Source organism: Castor canadensis, chromosome 8 (assembly GCF_047511655.1).
Source record: "Castor canadensis chromosome 8, mCasCan1.hap1v2, whole genome shotgun sequence".
Taxonomy (NCBI): Eukaryota; Metazoa; Chordata; class Mammalia; order Rodentia; family Castoridae; genus Castor; species Castor canadensis.
In genome coordinates this window covers 126,549,311-126,567,473 of record NC_133393.1, presented here as the reverse complement: position 1 = coordinate 126,567,473, position 18,163 = coordinate 126,549,311, and the positions used below count along the sequence as shown (strand labels likewise).

Below are 18,163 nucleotides of genomic sequence, written 5' to 3'. Positions count from 1 at the left end.
TTTCTTCAGGGTTTGTATTTCTCCTTGTAGAGGTCATCTACATCCTTTGTTAAGTTTACTCCTAGGTATTTGATTGTTTTGAGGCTTTTGTAAATGGAATTGTTTCCATATATTCTTTCTCAGTTTGTTCATTATTGGTATATAGAAAAGCTAATGATTTTTGTAAGTTAATTTTGTATCCTGCCACCTCGCTGTAGTTGTTTATGGTGTCTAGGAGTTTTTGGGTATTTTTTGGGTCTTTAAGGTATAAATCATATTGACTACAAACAGAGATATTTTGACAGTTTCTTTACTGATTTGTATTCCTTTTATTTCTTCTTCTTGCCTAATTGCTCTGGCTAGGAATTCCAGGACTATGTCGAATAGGAGTGGGGATAGTGGGCACCCTTGTCTCGTTCCTGATTTTAGGGGAAATGGTTTCAATTCTCACCATGAAGTATGATGCTGGCTATAGGTTTGTCATATATATAGCCTTTACAATGTTGAGGTACTTTCTTTCTATTCCTAGTTTTCTTAGAGCTTTTATCATGAAGCAGTGTTGGATCTTGTTGAAGGCTTTTTCTGCATCTAGTGACATGATCAAGTGGTTTTTGTCTTTGCTTCTACTAATGTGCTGTATTACATTTATAGATTTGCATATGTTGAACCACCCGTGCATCACTGAGATCAAGCCGACTAGGTCGTGGTGAATGATCTTTCTGATGTGTTCTTGGATTCGGTTTCCCATTATTTTATTGAGGATTTCTGCATCGTTTTTCAGTAAGGAGACTGGCCTATAGTTATCCTTTATGGAGGTGTCTTTGTCAGGTTTGGGGATGAGTATAATAAAGGCTTCATAAAATGAGTTAGGCAGTGTTCCTTCCCTTTCTGTTTTGTGGAACAGTTTAAGGAGAGTTGATATTAGTTCTTCTTTAAAGGTCTGGAAGAATCTAGCAGAGAATCCATCAGGTCCTGCACTTTTCTTTTTTGGGAAACTCTATTGCTGCTTCAATTTCATTTTGTGTTATAGATCTATTCAGGTGATAAATATCCTCTTGGGTAAATTTTGGATGGTCATAAGTATCTAGAAATTTGTCCATTTCTTCAAGATTTTCAAATTTATTAGAATATAGGTTCTCAAAGTAGTCTCTGATGATTTCCTGGATTCCCATGGTGTTTGTTGTTATCTCCCCTTTTGCACTTTTGATTTTACTGATTTGGGTTTTTTCTCTCCTCATTTTTAGTCAGGCTTGCCAGGGGTCTGTCAATCTTATTTATTTTTTCAAAGAACCATGTCTTATGGGTTATTTTTTGCTTGTTTGTTTCTATTTCATTGATTTCAGCCCTTATTTTCTCCTTCTGCTTGTTTTGGGATTTGCTTGTTCTTGTTTTTCTAGGATTTTGAGATGTAGCATTAGGTCACTAATTTGAGACCTTTCTGTCCTTTTAATATAGGCATTCATGGCTATAAACTTCCCTCTTAGCACTGCCTTTGCTGTGTCCCATAGGTTCCGGTAGGTTGTGCTTTCATTTTCATTAACTTCCAAGAACATTTTAATTTCCTTTTTTATTTCATCAATGATCCATTGATCATTGAGCAATGTGTTGTTCAGCTTCCAGTTGTTTGCATGTTTTGTTACTGTTGTTTTTGTTGAGTTCTATTTTAATGCATTGTGATCAGATAGAATGCATGGGTTGACTTCTATTTTCTTATATTGGTGAGGTTTGCTTTGTGCCCTAAGATATGATCAATTTTGGAGAAGGTTCCATGGGCTGCTGAGAAGAATGTATATTGTGCATAAGTTGGATGAAATATTCTGTAGACATCAGCTAGGTCTATTTGATCTATGGTGTGATTTAGCTCTAAATTTCTTCATTTATCTTTTGTTTGGATGATCTATCTATTGGTGATAGGGCGTATTAAAGTCTCCCACTACCACTTTGGTTGAGTCTATATATGTTTTTAAGTCCTTCAGAGTATGTTTGATGAATTTGGGTGCATTGATGTTGAGTGCATATAGGTTAACTGTTATTTCCTTTTGGTGTATTTCTCCTTTTATTAGTATGGAGTGTCCTTCTTTACCTCATTTGATCAATGTAAGTTTGAAGTCTACTTTGTCCCAAGATAAGTCTTGCTACTCTTGCCTGTTTTTGGGGGCCACTGACTTGATAAATCTTCTTCCAGCCTTTTACCCTAAGCCAGTGCTTGTTTCTGTTGATGAGATGGGTGTCCTGTAAGCAACAGATTGCTGGATCTTCCTTTTTAATCCAGTTTGCCAAACAGTGTCTTTTGATGGGGGGATTAAGTCCATTAACATTCAGTGTTAGTATCGATAGGTATGTGGTGATTCCTGTCATTTAGTTGTTTGTTGTTTAAGGGTTTGATTGTGTGCAGCTGTATCAACGTTACTACTTTCTTGCCTTTTCTTCTCCTGTGGTTTGGTACTGCCTGTCCTCCCATGGTTTTGTTTGCTTTCATTTTCTGTGTGCAGAATTCCTTGAAGAATCTTTTATAGTGGTAGCTTGGTGGTCATATATTGTTTTAGTTTGTACTGATCATGGAAGAATTTTATTGCTTCATCTATTCTGAATGACAGTTTTGCTGGATAGAGTATCCTAGGGTTGAAGGTATTTTCATTTAGTGTTCAGAATACCTCACTCCATGCCCCTCTTGGTTTTAAGGTTTCTGTTGAGAAACCTGCTGTGATTTTGATGGGTTTACCTTTGTATGTTATTTGTTTTTTCTCTATTACAGCCTTCAATATTCTTTCTCTATTCTCTGTGCTTGCTGTTTTAATGATAATATGTCGTAGGGTAGTTCTATTTTGGTCAAGTTTCTTTGGTGTCCTGGAGGCTTCCTGTACCTGAACTGGCATAGTTTTCTCTAGATTTGGGAAATTTTCTGCTATTATTTTGTTGAATATATTACAAACTCCTTTTCATTGCACCTCTTCTCCTTCTTCAATGCCCATGAGTCTCAGGTTTGGTCTTTTGATGGAGTTGGTGAGTTCTTGCATATTCCTTCACAGGTCTTGAGTTGACTAATAGCTCTTCATTTCTTCCTTTAATTTCCATTTCATCTTCAAGTTCTGAGATTCTGTCTTCTGCTTGTTTTAGTGTGCTGGAGTGGCCTTCCATGTGTTTCGTATTTCCGTTTCATTCTTTTTTCTGAGGTTTTCCATATCTGGGTCACTTCCTCTTTAATATTGTCAATATTCGTCCTTAATTCATTTATTTCTGTATTTCACTTTGGCATTTATTTAGAGCTAGTATGAGTTCACTCATTTGTTTTTGTTTTTTCTCATATTCTTTATTTTTGTCTTGGAATTTCTTGAACATCTCCTGTATGTTTTGGTTGACCATGTCTAGTAACATCTCCATGAAATTCTCAGTGGTTACTTGCAGGATTCCTTCTTTCAGAGTGTTCTTGTGGGATTCATTGGGTTCCTTTACTTAGTTTATCTTTGTTTTGTTGGGGTCTTGAACTGGTTATCTGTTTTCTTCTTTTCCCTTGTGTTGTGTATTTTTACCTAGCTTCACTTAATAACATTATAATCATAATATATCTAGGAGAGTTGTAAAAAATTATAATATATCCAGAAGAGTTCTAAAAACCCAGCACTTATTACCTATTTTCTTAAAAAGAGTGTTTTAAAGGCATAAATTCAGTAAGATATGTATAATAAACTGCTAGCCAAAAATAGATAACTTTTTAAAAGTTCCTTTAAAGATTCTTAAATATAGTTTCCAAAGCTTTCCCTTTAAAGCATTTTTGTATGTGTATGGAAAATTCCTTTAGCTAGATACCATATGGTTCAAGATCGCAGAAAAGGACACAGTTCTCCTCCTAAACACAATTTTGCTTATAAAGGAAAGCTTTTAACAAAGCAAGTGAACAGGGTACTCCCAGCTCTTGGTGAAAGGCAATTTTGTAGTTTCAAGGATACCAAGAAAAATAACATTTTGGGTGCATCTTCACAGTAAGGGACAGATGAATATATTGTCAATGGCAGAGATAGCTTTCAATTTGTGACAGCAGACAATATGAAACTACTGAGTATCATGGTTAGGAATTATGTTCACAGTTGCATAGACTTTCCTTTTTTTTCCTTAAATTTACCTTATTGACTATTTTCTACCCTTGGAAACACAATGATGAATTGACAATATTTGAAATCTGTACTGATAAAAGACAATTAGCAAAGAACTATGTTTATTTGTATTTTATATTACTAAATTTAATACACTACATATATTTTATAATCTTGAATGAGTAAACGTTATGTTTCAGAAACTATTTTCAATTTAAAATTTTTAAGCACTAGGAAAGTTAGACTTTGTGCATGAGGAAGTAAACTTATGTACTAATGTTTAAGACTCTTCAAATATTTGGGTTAAAATCATGGCTAGCTTTTTTCTTAAAAATATATACTATTATGATGTCTGTTTAGCATTAATAAAAAATCTAGTAAGTCCATTTAGAGTTTTACTTACTGCTTCTGTATGTATTGGATGCACTGCAAAAAGCACAGCAGCAATCACACTGCTCTTGTTGTCCAGAAAAAGTTTACAGACTTTGAGAAATATTGCACTGACCATAGCATGAAAAACCATATTTAGAAGATGGTATGACATTGGTTTTAGTTCACTAAATAGATAATTCAAGCGAAATGTCAGTACTGTTAAGGGTCGGTAAGACTTGTGGCTTCTCTCCTAAACAGAAAAAAAGGAACAAAAACTTGTCATTGCTTCTACTATTAAGATAATAGATGCCCCCAAAGTGACACAAATAAAACATAGTTTTATAAGCTGTGTTTTTCTTTTACCTTAGTGCAAAAACAAGGCAATTTCCTTCCAGTATATGGTAGTCAGAAAACTAATAGTAGAGGAAGGGAATTTTGACTATCAATTCCTTTTATATTTCAATCTGTATACTTAAGGATTTTTCAAAAAGGTAAAATGATGGTGATGTTGGTCAAGTTGGAGCACCAGATTCTTCCCAAAGCCCATTTCCTATCCATGACCAATGCCAAAGGTTATATAACTGCTAGCTTCAAAAGGAACTAGAAGAACAGAATTCCTATCAGTTTAGTTCAAATAGTGGTGATTCAAAAAAGTACTTTCTAGTTGGTTTTATAAAAAATGCCTCCCCAACACATAAATATTGTAAACTAAAAATCACTTAATATTACAGAGGGATAAAAGAGTAAAAACTTTTTAGAGTACAAGAGAAAAAACCTTTGTGTGGTATTTTCTGTTGGCAATAAATCAAATTTTATGTGCAATATAGAATTTGTTAATAAATTAGAAGTTATATTTGATCAGAAAAAATGTATCTCTATATATTCTTGTGTGTGTGTGTAGTACTAGGATTTGACATCAGGATCTTGCACTTGCTAGGCAGATATGCTTGCAGCTCTTTTGGCTTTAGTTTTCATTTGGAAAGTGTTTCACACTTTTTGCCCAGGACAGACCTTGGACCCAAGCTCCTCCTACCCATAACCACCATGTATCTGGGATTACAGTTATATACATCATGCCCAGCTTATGTGTTGAGATGGGGGTCTTGCTAACTTTTTGCCCAGATTGGCTTCAAACTACAATCTTCCTAATCTCTACATTTTTAGTTGATGGGATTACAGGTGTGTTCCACCATGCCAAGACTCAGAAATACATTTTACTCAGAGACAAAATCAAAGTAGATTTTAGAACAAATCAGTTTGAAAATACTATGATATGTCATCTATTTAGAATGCTTTTCCCTGCTTGGCTAATTCCTAATTTTTGTCTCTGAATATAAAACTATTTGTTTTTTGGAGACAAGGTCTTCCATGTGGCCTATGCTGGCTTTGAACTCATGATCCTGCTGCTTCAGCATCCACAGTGCTAGGATTACAAGTGTGTACCACCATGCATGGTATAATACCATTTTTAAGGTACTGTATTGAACTGACATGATTTGTACCAGAAAGCAGAAAAAGATGTTAGTAACACTTTGAGGTGTTTCTGTGGCTCCACTGGAATATATTTGGCAAGTGAAAGAATGAAATCAGAAAGTAGAGGAAACGTATATCTTAAATTGCAGTACACACAATTGCTTGGTTGTTTCTATTAGATGCACAAATGGCATAGGTAATGACCAAATAAAAGGAAGACTGATTATTAACATAACTAATAATTTTCATAACTGTTAGACATTTAAGAATCCACTGTGGAAGATAACCATCAGCTTTTTAGATATCATATGTACTCTGTGAAAATATAGTAAAACATCTAGTCCATTATGAATAAAATAATTCAGATCATTATTGCATTTGGGAATATTAAGGAAAAACATTAATTACTCATATTAGTTGGCAATAGAAATAAGCATGAATAAATAGTTTCCTGCTCCTCAGTATAGGAATGGCAAAAAAAAAAAAACTTCTGCACAGGTTTCCTTAATGCAAGGTACTTTATAGGTACTTTTACTGGCAGTGTGTCTCATTATAGCTCAGTGGTTCTTAGCTGTGCCTGCACCACAGAATCACTTGGACAACATAAAAAGCACCCTTCACAGCCCAAAGAATTCCTCCACAAAAACAACAAACCTCCTCATATCTACACAACCAAACCAGGCAAAAAATACTGACGTACACACCCCAGTGGTGTCAGTTTGGTACAAAACTTTAGTAATGATTTTTAAAATGCCCCAGACAGATTCTACTGTGAAGTCAGGATTGTGATCCACTGAACTATCAATAAACAGAGTATTATATTATCTACAGAATGGGCCTACTGAAAAGATGAACACTGAGAGAAGCCAACAGGAGTTCAAAGACCTCTCCTGTGGCAGTATTTGTATTGCTTAGCAGAATGACCTAAGTCCCATGTTCTTAATTTGGCAGAAAAATCTTTACAAGACACACACACACTCACTCAGGTTATTATTAGTTGACACACCAACCATTAGCTATTTGAATGTGCTACTTCCAGGCTTATTGTGAAGCCTTATGACAGCTAAAAACTACTTAAAACAATTTTTCCCTAGTCTTAGTGACATTTGCTTATGAAAAAAAAACTACCCATTGAAAAATACCAGGAACCTATACTCTTCACTATAAATAAACTGCTATTCTAGTTTGTTTATCCATTCTGCCTGAGAATATTAATATGTCTTTTTCTTTGCTTATGGATGCTCTGAAAAAAAATCATTTCAATCTGTGAAGTTAAGCAAAAGCACTGACATCACAATATGCTAACTTTTATGAGTTCTTTATTCTGGTAAGCTAAACTTTCAGTTCAAATGGACACATGCTTCTAAGAGTCTTGGGATCAAGAGCAGAGGTACAGGAGAGTAAGTTTAATTTCCCCCTATTTTCATTTCATACAGCTAATATATGATAGGACTAACATTAGAACCCAATCTATATGACTCCAAGCTCACAAGGGTTTAATCTTAAACAGTTTAATCATGGTCTTCAACATGACTTTATATTTTTAGTAAACTTTTTGATTACCAAAGAGAAACTGGCAATCTGTGTACTCATTATTTTTATCCCTAAAGTCTATTCTATTTATATTAAAGTTACTATATTTAAAAATGGTTAAATATATCACAGTCATCTCTTTTGGCTGACTCACAAGACAGAAAAAAGAAACAATCAGTTAGCAAAAAACTGGCTTGCACTATACCTGTTGTGCTTCCTACAATGTTGTTTTCATAGACACATACTGCGTTTTTAAAAGTAAGTGAAGGTACAGTCAGAAAATCAAGTACTGCTTTAAAATTAATAACACATTTAAGTTTTTGTCTAATTTATTACAAATAAGTTATGTCTCACACAATAAGTAATTACTTACCTCAGACATAGGGGTTCCCCAGAAGTCATTTTGAAATAATGCTTTTAAAGGTGTAGATGGATGCAGGTCTTTATTATCCAGTATTGCTGAAACATCATCAAAAACAAAACCACAGAAGAGGCTGTTCCAATAGCAGGCAGTAATTACACCTACTATTAAGGTTACTTCTTTGAGGTTAATATCAGCCATATTTCCTACAAGCACTTGTAGACAAAAACTATGGAAACAAACAAACAAAACCATAGAAGATAAAATGAAATAAGCAACATATTTTTTTAGAAGATGAATAATAAGCATAATATTGTATGTTAATGTTTCCAGAGAAAGGCTCAGCTCAAAGCTTCTCTAAGAAGTATTAGTTGACTACCTCTCTGTATTTCTAACTTAAGACAAAATTGTTTGTTCATGTCTGTTTTCACACTTTTCAGTCCTTTGTCATGCCACTTAATCTTAGGACCTATGTCTCTAGCTAATTAGACAGTGAAATTCTTACCAATTGTCAAAGGCCATGCTACATCTGGGGAACAGATATATAAACAAAGCAAAACAACTCTGAATAACTAGTATTATGTGCTTCAGTACTGTCTAAATGAACTTTGTGGGAAAACAAATACACTGAGCATGAGTTTTCCAAAATGTTGATGGAGCTTGTATTTTAGTACTTTATATATTTTAAAGCCAATCTAAATCAGATGTTCTATAGCTTTGTTTAGTTTTATCAAAAGTTCCACAAAATATTTTTCTCAAAAACTTTTAGTGTACCTATATACTAACTAGTTAACTTTAGTCCTACTATTCCCCAATGTTCTGATTTATTTCTTAGCTTGGCTTTGGAAAAGATTCAATGAGAAAATGGTTTAGTGTAGGAAGACCTATATTAACTGGAGGACAGCAAAAAAAGATAAAAACATCAGCCCAACAATGAATTTAGAAATTACACACACACACAAAAAAAAAACCTGGGATCATTTTCAATTCTGAGTATTGTCACTAGTGTTATCACTTGCGAAAAACAGAATAACAGTTACACAAAACTGTTCATGTCAAAATTTCCTCGACCTGTAAACACGCCATTAGTTGGCAAACATGACTTTATAGGTATGAAGGTCCCGCCAGAAGAATTTTGAAATCAAGACATTAACCTGGATTACCTGAGCAGGCCAAATTCAACAAAATGAGTCCTAACAAGTGAAGAAAAAAGTAGAAAACTTAGAAAAGCAGAGATGGTAGACTTCTGGCAAGGGGCCACAAAGGAATGAGTATATCCTCTAAAGGTTACAAGAGGCAAAAAAAAAAAAAAAAAAAAAAAAAAAAAATCCAGATTCTTCATTAGAGCCTCTAAAAGGAAGGGAGTTCTACTGATATCTTGATTTTAGTCTAGTGACTTCTCTAGGTAGTCTTGTGGTAGCAGGACAGATCTCTCCTCAAAGCAGTCTGTCAAATGAGTTTACTCCCTTATACCTTTAGAGCTCCTCTTGAGCCCTGGAGGGATGAGGCCTGGCCAATTCCTGTGATGCCCTCTAGGAATCTTTCCTAAGGTCCTGGTGCAAAGTGGTTTATTTTTAATCGCACTCTTCAGCAATCACACCTTCCTTGGTTTCAACTTTGAGAATGTTCCTTTTCTAGTTAAATTGTGAGCTTTTAAGTATTTGTTTCCTACTTTTTGCCCTTAATTCTCACAGTAAATTTGGCCGAAAGCTATCATCAGTGTCCATGCAAACCTGAATGCTGGTCTCTGTGAAAAGTCTCCCACCAGAATTATTAATTCCTCACTTTTAAACTCAGCTTCCCACATAGTCTTAGGGCATGGACAAAGCATAGGCAGACAAGTTCTTTGTCACAATCTAACATGAATGGCCTCTAGTCCAATTTCCAACAAAGTCCTTGTTACTATCTACAATCTCATTGCCATCTTTACTGTTTGAATTTCTATCAGCACTCTGGACTTCCAAAACTCCTACCAGAATTGCTCATTAAGCTCTATTTACAACATTCTAGGCTTTCTGTAGTCTGCTTCTCCAAACCTTTCCAAACTCCTCCTGCAAACCAGTTCCAAAGGCTTCTGAACTACAAGGTTGTGTCACACCAAAGACTACACTTCTCGGGACTAATTTTCTTATTGATCACTTTTTGTTGTTGTGACAAAATACCTGAAGAAACAACATCAGGTTGGGAAGATTTATTTTGGCTCACAGTTTCAGAGGTTTTAGTCCATGGTCACTTGGCTCCATTGTTTCTGGGCCTGTGGTGAGGCTCGGGATCATGACAGAGAGCATAAGGTGGAGCAAAGACACTCATCTCATGGCATCCAGAAAGAAGACAGGGGAAGGGTCGAGGGACAAGCTGTACCCTTCAAAGGCATCCCTTCAACTACTCATATCCTCTAATCAGGCTCCACTGCCTCCCAATAGCATTCAATTATGAATCCACCAATAGATTAGTCCGTTAAGTCGGAGCTATTATGATCCAATCCCTACCCAAAAGTCCCACCTATGAACACTGTACTGGGGTCAAGCATTCAACACACGAGACTTTGGGGACATTTCATATCAAAACCACAACAAAGCATAAGGAAGCAATGAAGGAAATCTCTAGAATGATAGCATTGTAAGCAGGTCTATCAACCAGTCCACAATGAAGCAGGTCAAAAAAGTTCCTGAATGATGGTCCTAAGAAGATGTAACTAATAGAACACCTGATATATTTAAGCAAACTAAAATGAAGAACTATTACACTCTTGCTTAATATGTAATTATTGAGTATGTAATAATACTGGACTTAGGAGTTTTATTTGAAAGGTAAAAATGCAGCTACATTTATAAATAGTATTGCAAATTTTATAAGGACTTGGGAGTTGCGAGTTTTACGTTTATTAGCTTTATAAAATTTAAAGTAGTTATGTAATACATGAAGGTTCAGTCAATATCAAGTTACATACAGAATGGTGGTCTTGTAAGATTATATTGCCTGTGACACAGCTGCTTTAGTTTGTGGAAGTACACTGATGTTCAAACAATAACATTATCTAATGATGCATTTCTCAGAAAGCATACACACCATTAAATCACACGATTGTATTGAGAAACTTTTGCTTAAATTAGGTATTTGAGATATTTTAATAAAAACTCATTCAAATTATAAATGCAGTTTTAAATTAAAACAGTTTACCAAGTTTTAAATGTAACCAATTAAGGGAGTTTAGTCTTGAGTTATGTGTTACTTAAAAAAGTGGTTTGAGTTCATCCAAATGAGAAGTTGCTTCTTATGGAATGTGATATAATCTATTTTCTTTCTTCATCTAGAGATAGTACCTTACATTCTTATTAAACAGTTTTTGACACTACAGTGTTAGAGCGGAATGTAGGAAGACTAGAAAGCAAAAATTAGCTTACTTGAACATTGTATTCAAAGATGAGATGCTAGGCCAGCAAAATGGCTCAATGGTAGAGTGTCTGCCTAGCAAGCATGCGGCCCTGAGTTCAAATCTCGGCACCACCAAAAAAGAAAAACAAGTAACAATGATGAGATTCTCATGGGTGTTTGAAGGCTTTTTGAGGAATGAACACCCACTAAGAGCTGAGAATGTAGTTCAGTATAGAGTGCTTGCCTAGCATGAACAGACTGGGTTCAATTTTCAGCACTACAAAAACAGAACAAAACAAAGCCCATACCACTGAGGAAAATCACCAGAAATTTCCTTTATCTCTGTTTCATCCTCTTTTATTAGAAGACTCTTACTCTCTTCTTGGAATCTTGTAATATCCAGATTGTTTCATTAAGTGCAGCTTTCATCCATTACCCCATTCTCTAGTCTTTACTCCCACAGGGACTCTTTGGGGCAGAACCTCAGAAACTCCACAACTGAGTTCCTAAGCATGTTCCACAATTAAAACTTTCTCCCTTTCTCTCATACTTCTCTGGGGATCTTTAAAAATTCTTATATTGACCCTTTATAAACTGTTTGTGTGTGGGATTTAAGAAACATCAAGTAGATTTATCAAGTGCTAATATTCATTGACAGTATGGCACTGAAAAATGTTTGCTATTGATGACTATGGTGATGGTTAGTTTTATGTATCAACTTGACTAGGCTATAGTAGCATTCAATCTAGGTGTTGGTGTGAAGGTATTATGTACATGTAGTTAACATCTATAATCAATTCACTTAAAGGAAATAATCTTCCATAATCTGAGTGGGCTGCATCCAAACATTTGAATCACTTAAAAGCAAAATTGAAGTTCCCCTGAAAAGAAGAAATTTTGCTTTAGTATTACAGCCATCAGACTTTTCTGTCACCTGATTTGGAGTTGCAGGTCCTATAGTCTTTTAAGTCAATTTCTTTGATATAAGGATCTTTATCTGATACCTATGTATGGCTCTTCTATTAGTTGTGCCTAGGGTCACGTATGTACTTACAGTTATCCTGTAGCTTGACATGCCTGGATAGTTTAGAGAGCAGGAGTCTCAGCTTTGAAAGCTGATCTCTGATACTTATAGTCACATCCCAGGTTAGGCTGGGATTTTTAAATGGGAATTTCAGGACTGTAGGAGGGCAAGTCCAAATGCAAATGCAAAAAGGTACAACTATTTTTTACTTCTTAGAGACAAGACTTGCTATGTAGTCCAGATTGGCCTTGAACTCGATTCTCCTGCCTCAGTCTCCTGAGTAATGGGATCACAGGCATGTGCTGCCATGCCCAGTTTTTTTTTTTTTTTAATTATTATCAAACAAGATGAAAATCCAGAATTAATGTAGGGGAGTGGTTATAAAAGAACCAGAATAACAGAATGTTTAAAAGATTTGCCAGAAGAGTACAATATGAAACAAAGGAGAGGGCTGGACCTCATTCATGTTATAAGCTCAGTTGTTCTGTACACAAATCACCTGCAAGATAGAGGTTGAAGAGAAGGAAAGGTTACACAGTACATAGATACAGGGAGACATAATTCATTGGGGACCATTAATGGAACAATGTAACAGATGGGTGTTGTTAGTTGTAGGAATTTCTAACTTTTTGTAGGCACACAAGAATATGCACACATACATATAGTCTATAGCGGATGGGATGACTGATTTATGTTTGCTTACAAAAATGAGATTTCACTACATATGTACACAAAAGCCTGAGGCAAATGAAGACCACTCATGAGCTATATTACAGAGACATAAAACCCAGTTTCTTAAACAAAATTATATTGAATGCTCATTTTTTGTAACAATCTAACAGTACAATTGTGGAACAGGAAAACTTTATTGACATTTGGAATATTTAGCTTGGAAAGAGAAGTCCTCCAAGCCAAGTGTCCTGGGAAATTAAAAATGTCATCCCAATTAACATTTTGATAGTCTTTACAATAACGATAATCTATTGTATTTTATTACTATTATAAAGTTTGTAAAACTTTGGCCTGAAAGCTTGCAAATTCTTTGTTCACAGTGACTCCTACAAATCTTTCCCATCTCCTCATGGTGAAGGAAGACAAGCATCTGTATGTTACATACTAATTCCTCTCCCTGAAAGCAAAGTAAAACAAAACGTTTACTATAAACATTAGATATTAAATTTCTTAGAGTTACGCATTTTAGACGGTGAAAAAATATGCTACCATTGGTTTTCTTGTAAGTCAGCAAAAAAGAAGTAACATCTAAGGAATATAAAATGGAACCAAGAACTGAGATAGTAAGTATACAAGGCAAGTTTTTTTTATGAAGTGGTTTTGGCTATATAAAACTGTTCATAAAAGCCCAGGGAAGAAAGGAAGCAGGTCCAGGCAAGTGTTCCTGTAACAAGACTATTTACAAAACTGTCACATTAAACCATCTCTTGTGAAGATTGATAGATAACAGAAATTGTAATGAAAAAACAGTATAACATATGTGCTCAAAAAGTATTAAATTTCTTGTTATCCTCTGCAACTTATGAAAACACTGAATATGAAATAATTAAAATTCTTAAACAGTTATAAAATTATAATATGCAAAATTTAATTAAACAGCAAGGCTGAGAAGCGAATACTTCACAAATATTGGTTTTCTGAATGCTTGAAAAGGCAGGACAGCACATGTGTTCAATCAGAAAACAGTACTCAACCTCTCCAAGCCTCAATTTCTGTTTTTTTTTTTTTGTTGGTACTGGGGTTTGAACTCAGGGCCTCACACTTGCTAAGTAGGCACTCTACCACTTAAACCACTCCGCCAGCCCCTCAATTTTGTAACTTTGATGAAAACTGAGGACAATGTAAACACTCATTTCACTGGATTGTTATGAAGAAATTAAATAACGAACTTTATTTGGGACATAAGCTTTCCCACAAGAGGAGTAAGCACATCTAATGAATGTCTTCTAAATCTATTTCAAAAACTAGTATTTTAAAATTTTTTCTACGAGCTAGAGCTATTTGTTTTACCCAAAGGCGTGGTTTACTAAGAAATCTGTTTTTTTTTTTTTTAAAAAGGAAAATCCGTGAATTACAGAAAGAAGGAAAAAAAAAGAAAAGAAAAAATGGGCTTAAAAAAAGAAAAGGATGAAAGGCACTGGCCCAGATAGTTGGAAATATCATTTGATTTCAAGTCTACAGCTTCTTAAAAAAGTAAGCTAGGTGTGTCATTCTCCAGAATGGCTGAGAGCTGTGGGACGAGCAAAACCTGCCTGAGCAAGAGTGGTAAACGCCAACGAAGGCTTTCTCTCAAAGTAGCCTGGGTCACCAAGCAGCAGGGCTGGCGAATCATGAGGCCCTTCCCTCTCCACCTCGCTCAGGGCTAGGCTAGGACGAACACTGACTTCCCTTTCAGAGACTTCGCTCCACACCAGCTCCCAGCAGACTTCAATCCGCCAAGGCAATGGTGCCATGGCAGGGCGGGCGGGATCGAGGATGCGACGTCTCAATCCCTCCCTCGCCCCCAAGACGTGAACTTGACGGCCCCCACTCCACTCTCCCAAGACGAATTCTGGTATCAAAGCAGACTCAAACTTTACCCCCTTCTTACTTAAGGCACTATACTGGACGCCCCTAGCACACACCTGGAAAGAAGGCGGAGTCCTCCCACCTCTTCAAGACCGGAGCCAGGCCAGTTCAGCTCCACCCGCGGGAGCTCCCCTTAAACCCGGACTGCTCCCCTCAACTCCAGCCCAGCCGCTAACCGGCAGCCCGACCTCACCTGAGGGCGGTGCCACCGGGGGCCGGCTTACGGAAGCCACAGGAACAGCGGTCCAGGGAGTGACGCCACCGACGCCCCAGTCATGGTCGCCAGAGCTCGGGCAACCAGGGCGGGCACACCTCCTCAGTCACCGCACCTCCCGCCTCTCAGTCCTTCCCAAGCCTCTCGGTTACGGTCTCAGTCTCCCGCACTGCACGCCGGGAACGCGCTACAGCTCCTTTTCAGAGACTTCGATTCCCAGCATGCACAGCCGCAAGGCAGAACTGCACTCTGGGATATAGAGTCCTCACCCCACGCCTTTTCTTCGCCCCTAACACCTAGTTCAGGACGCGGCAAGGAACCTAAACGTAAAGCATCGCCCACGGTCGTGAAATGTAGGCTCTCTTTGCATCCGGGAGCTTGTGTCGGCTTAGCTGGGTGGGGAATGGTGTCGCTTAGCAGCGGCCGCAGCTATTGCTTGCTTAAGACCGGTTGTCCGGACCCAGAGTCCTCGTGGAACGGCGCTAGGGAGTGGACCGGCGCCGCCGCGGGGCCCATCGTGGTGGCTGCGGTACATGAGGAACTGTCGCAGATTTCCAGGCTTCTTCTAGGTGGGTGGATGCGGGCAAGCGGGAGCAGCGCGTTTCTTCATTCGCAGGTTGTTGAGCCCGGGCCCGGTGTGCAGCAGCCTGCCTAACTACCCCGCTCCTTTTAGCCTCCGAATCCTTGTACTTCGGTCTTCTTCCTTCAGCGTGGTTTCAGCCGTCCAACTGAAATCAGTTCACTCCTTAGTTTGCGCACTAAAAACGAACAGAAACCTACCATGTTCCTGCTTCTCAGAACCGGGTCATTTTCAGCTTTCCAAGCGCTGCTCCTTCGCCACTGTCAAGTGTTCGCGCGCATTTGGGGAGGGGACTCAAAATCTTAACCCTGAACTAGATTAGCTTTAGCAAAGAGGGCGTCATGTTTTGTTTAGCCAGTTCGTTATCTGATGGTCTGTGCCTGATGGAATAATTCTGATCAAGGCTGTTTTGCACACATAATCTGTTTTGTGATTAATGAGCCTTAGTTCTGTGCTAACACGTTGGAGAGTTGTAATGATACTGTAGCCACAGCAATGCTGCTTGTGTTGGAAATGCTGATATCCGTCTGTTTTCTCACAGGAGGTGGAGCAAAGTGAAAGAACACAAGATGCCGCCCAACATAAACTGGAAAGAAATATTCAAAGTTGACCCAGATGACCTGCCTCGTCAAGAAGAGCTGGCAGATAATTTATTGATTTCCTTATCCAAGGTGCTTAATTGATAAATAATACATAGCTGTATACATACAATTTAATTTAATTGCCCGTGAAATCATTGAATGCCAACCTGGAAATGTTCTTATATTTCACTTAAAGATTATAAATAGTTGCTTTTTTTTCTTTATTAGGTAGAAGCAAGTGAACTAAAAAATGAAAATCAAGAAAATGTAATACATCTTTTCAGAATCACTCAGTCATTAATGAAGGTTTGTGTGTTTTAGGTTTTAATAGTAACTTTGACTCTTAGAGGAAAGTTAAGAATCTTTTCTTAAAGAAGGTCATCTGTGAAAGTACCTGGTAATACCTATATCCCCACTCAAAATGAGATATCTTTAAATGTGAATTGAGAATTAATGATGTGCAAAATGTAGTTACTTTTTGATGTAAAGTTCCTAAAAGAATGTGTAGGGCTATATTTAAAAATAGCACAAGATGCTATATCTTGAAGTCCAAATGAGAAATGCAGAAATGATTACTATAGGAACTTATTACATGTATGTATGTGTATGGGAGTTGTTAAAGCTATGTCCAAAGACTTAGAAGTAGTTTTAGATAAATGGAAGGCAGTGGTAACCTGGTAAGAGGATTCTAGAGTTGGCAGTTATCATAAATGAATACTAGAGATAGTATTCTTTACATTTGAGGAAACAAGTGCAGAAAGATCATAAAGGGTTGAAGACAAACAGATTTTGGGTAGATAGTTTGGTGTAGGCTGCCAAGGACCTTAAAGGTATATTTTGTGTTATCAACAATTGAGGAGCCAGTAACAGATTTTGAATCATAAGAGATACAAAAGTATGCCTTAGGAAGGCAAAACTGGATATGTTACATAGGATGAATTTGAAGGAAATTGGAGCTAATTAGCCATAAAATGAGAGTTGAGACAGAATTATGTACTACAGTAATAACAATTGGAATAGAAAAAAGATAGTAAAAAAATTACAGAATACTAGATTTGAAACTTGAGTGGAAAAGAAGAATCAAAGATGTTTCAAACTATTGCAGATCTAGAAATTATAGCATGAAGTAAGAAAATCATTTATTCATTCAACACATATGGTCTGAATATTTCCCTGTGCTTACCCTTTGTGGCTACTAGGATTGAGATAACAAATAAAACAAAAATTTTATTTTCAGTCTTTACATTCCAATGAAAAGGTAGATTGAAGTAACTTTTTTTTTTTTAATGTTTAGATGAAAGCTCAAGAAGTAGAGTTAGCTTTGGAAGAAGTTGAAAAGGCTGGAGAAGAACAAGCAAAATTCGGTAAATGCTTAGAAAAAAGCTTGTTGCAGTTTTAACATATTCCATTTATTCATTAAGCAGTAGAAAATAAAATTCAGTGTATTTTGTCAAATACATTCAATTTATTTAGAGAGATATTTCTAGTACTGTTTTTTGGATTTGGTATGTAATAGCTATTTTCTTTTATATTACCTCATAATCAAGATGGAATCCTTTAAAAGAATTAATTTTGTTATTTTATTGAAATTTATTTAAAAATTTGTTTTCAAGTAAACCTAACCATTTAAGACATTATCTTTTTTTTAATAGAAAATCAATTAAAAACGAAAGTAATGAAACTAGAAAATGAACTAGAGGTATGTCCTTTTGTCTTTCTTAAAGTGTGATTGTCCTTAATTGCATTATTTTCAAAGTTTTCTATTATTGGCTAAAAAAATCACAAGAATGTTGCGTGCTCATAGTTTGAGGGCTAACCTATGACTGTATTATTGAAATAAATTGAGATTCCTGGAAAGATAAGAAGGAATTAGTGTTAGAAAGAAGGAGAGAAGGAAGAGGGAGGTATACTGAAGTTTAGTACTTGAAAGTTGAAAGATTGTAGGTGAGATTGTCTACTAAAAACAAGACTGGAAAATAGTATGGTCAATTTTAAGAATG

At 36.4% G+C, this 18,163-nt stretch overlaps 2 protein-coding genes across 9 annotated transcripts in view; one reads left to right on the top strand and one right to left on the bottom strand.

Moving 5' to 3' along the window:
* Tmtc3 (transmembrane O-mannosyltransferase targeting cadherins 3) overlaps positions 1-15,195 on the bottom strand; it is a 55,616-nt gene extending 40,421 nt beyond the window's left edge. Inside the window, exons 1-4 of one of the 5 annotated variants that reach the window (XM_074084080.1) lie at positions 14,982-15,195; positions 11,987-12,065; positions 7,822-8,038; positions 4,474-4,692 (exon numbers count right to left, since the gene is read on the bottom strand). In XM_074084080.1, coding sequence (XP_073940181.1) covers positions 4,474-4,692; positions 7,822-8,038; positions 11,987-12,033 — 483 coding nt within the window. In that variant the 5' untranslated portion in view covers positions 12,034-12,065; positions 14,982-15,195. Of the gene's footprint in view, positions 1-4,473; positions 4,693-7,821; positions 8,039-11,213; positions 11,289-11,986; positions 12,066-14,844 lie in introns of those variants that run through there. The other 4 variants (XM_074084082.1, XM_020162339.2, XM_020162340.2 and 1 more) reach the window with 4 other exon arrangements.
* Positions 15,196-15,314: 119 nt separating this feature from the next.
* The window catches only part of Cep290 (centrosomal protein 290), a 106,521-nt gene continuing 103,672 nt past the window's right edge, over positions 15,315-18,163 (top strand). For 2 of the 4 annotated variants that reach the window (XM_074084078.1, XM_074084076.1), the window contains exons 1-5: positions 15,320-15,571; positions 16,124-16,253; positions 16,392-16,469; positions 17,458-17,527; positions 17,816-17,862. In XM_074084078.1, the coding sequence (XP_073940179.1) occupies positions 16,152-16,253; positions 16,392-16,469; positions 17,458-17,527; positions 17,816-17,862 (297 nt within the window). In that variant the 5' untranslated portion in view covers positions 15,320-15,571; positions 16,124-16,151. Of the gene's footprint in view, positions 15,572-16,123; positions 16,254-16,391; positions 16,470-17,457; positions 17,528-17,815; positions 17,863-18,163 lie in introns of all 4 variants that reach the window. The other 2 variants (XM_074084079.1, XM_074084077.1) reach the window with 2 other exon arrangements.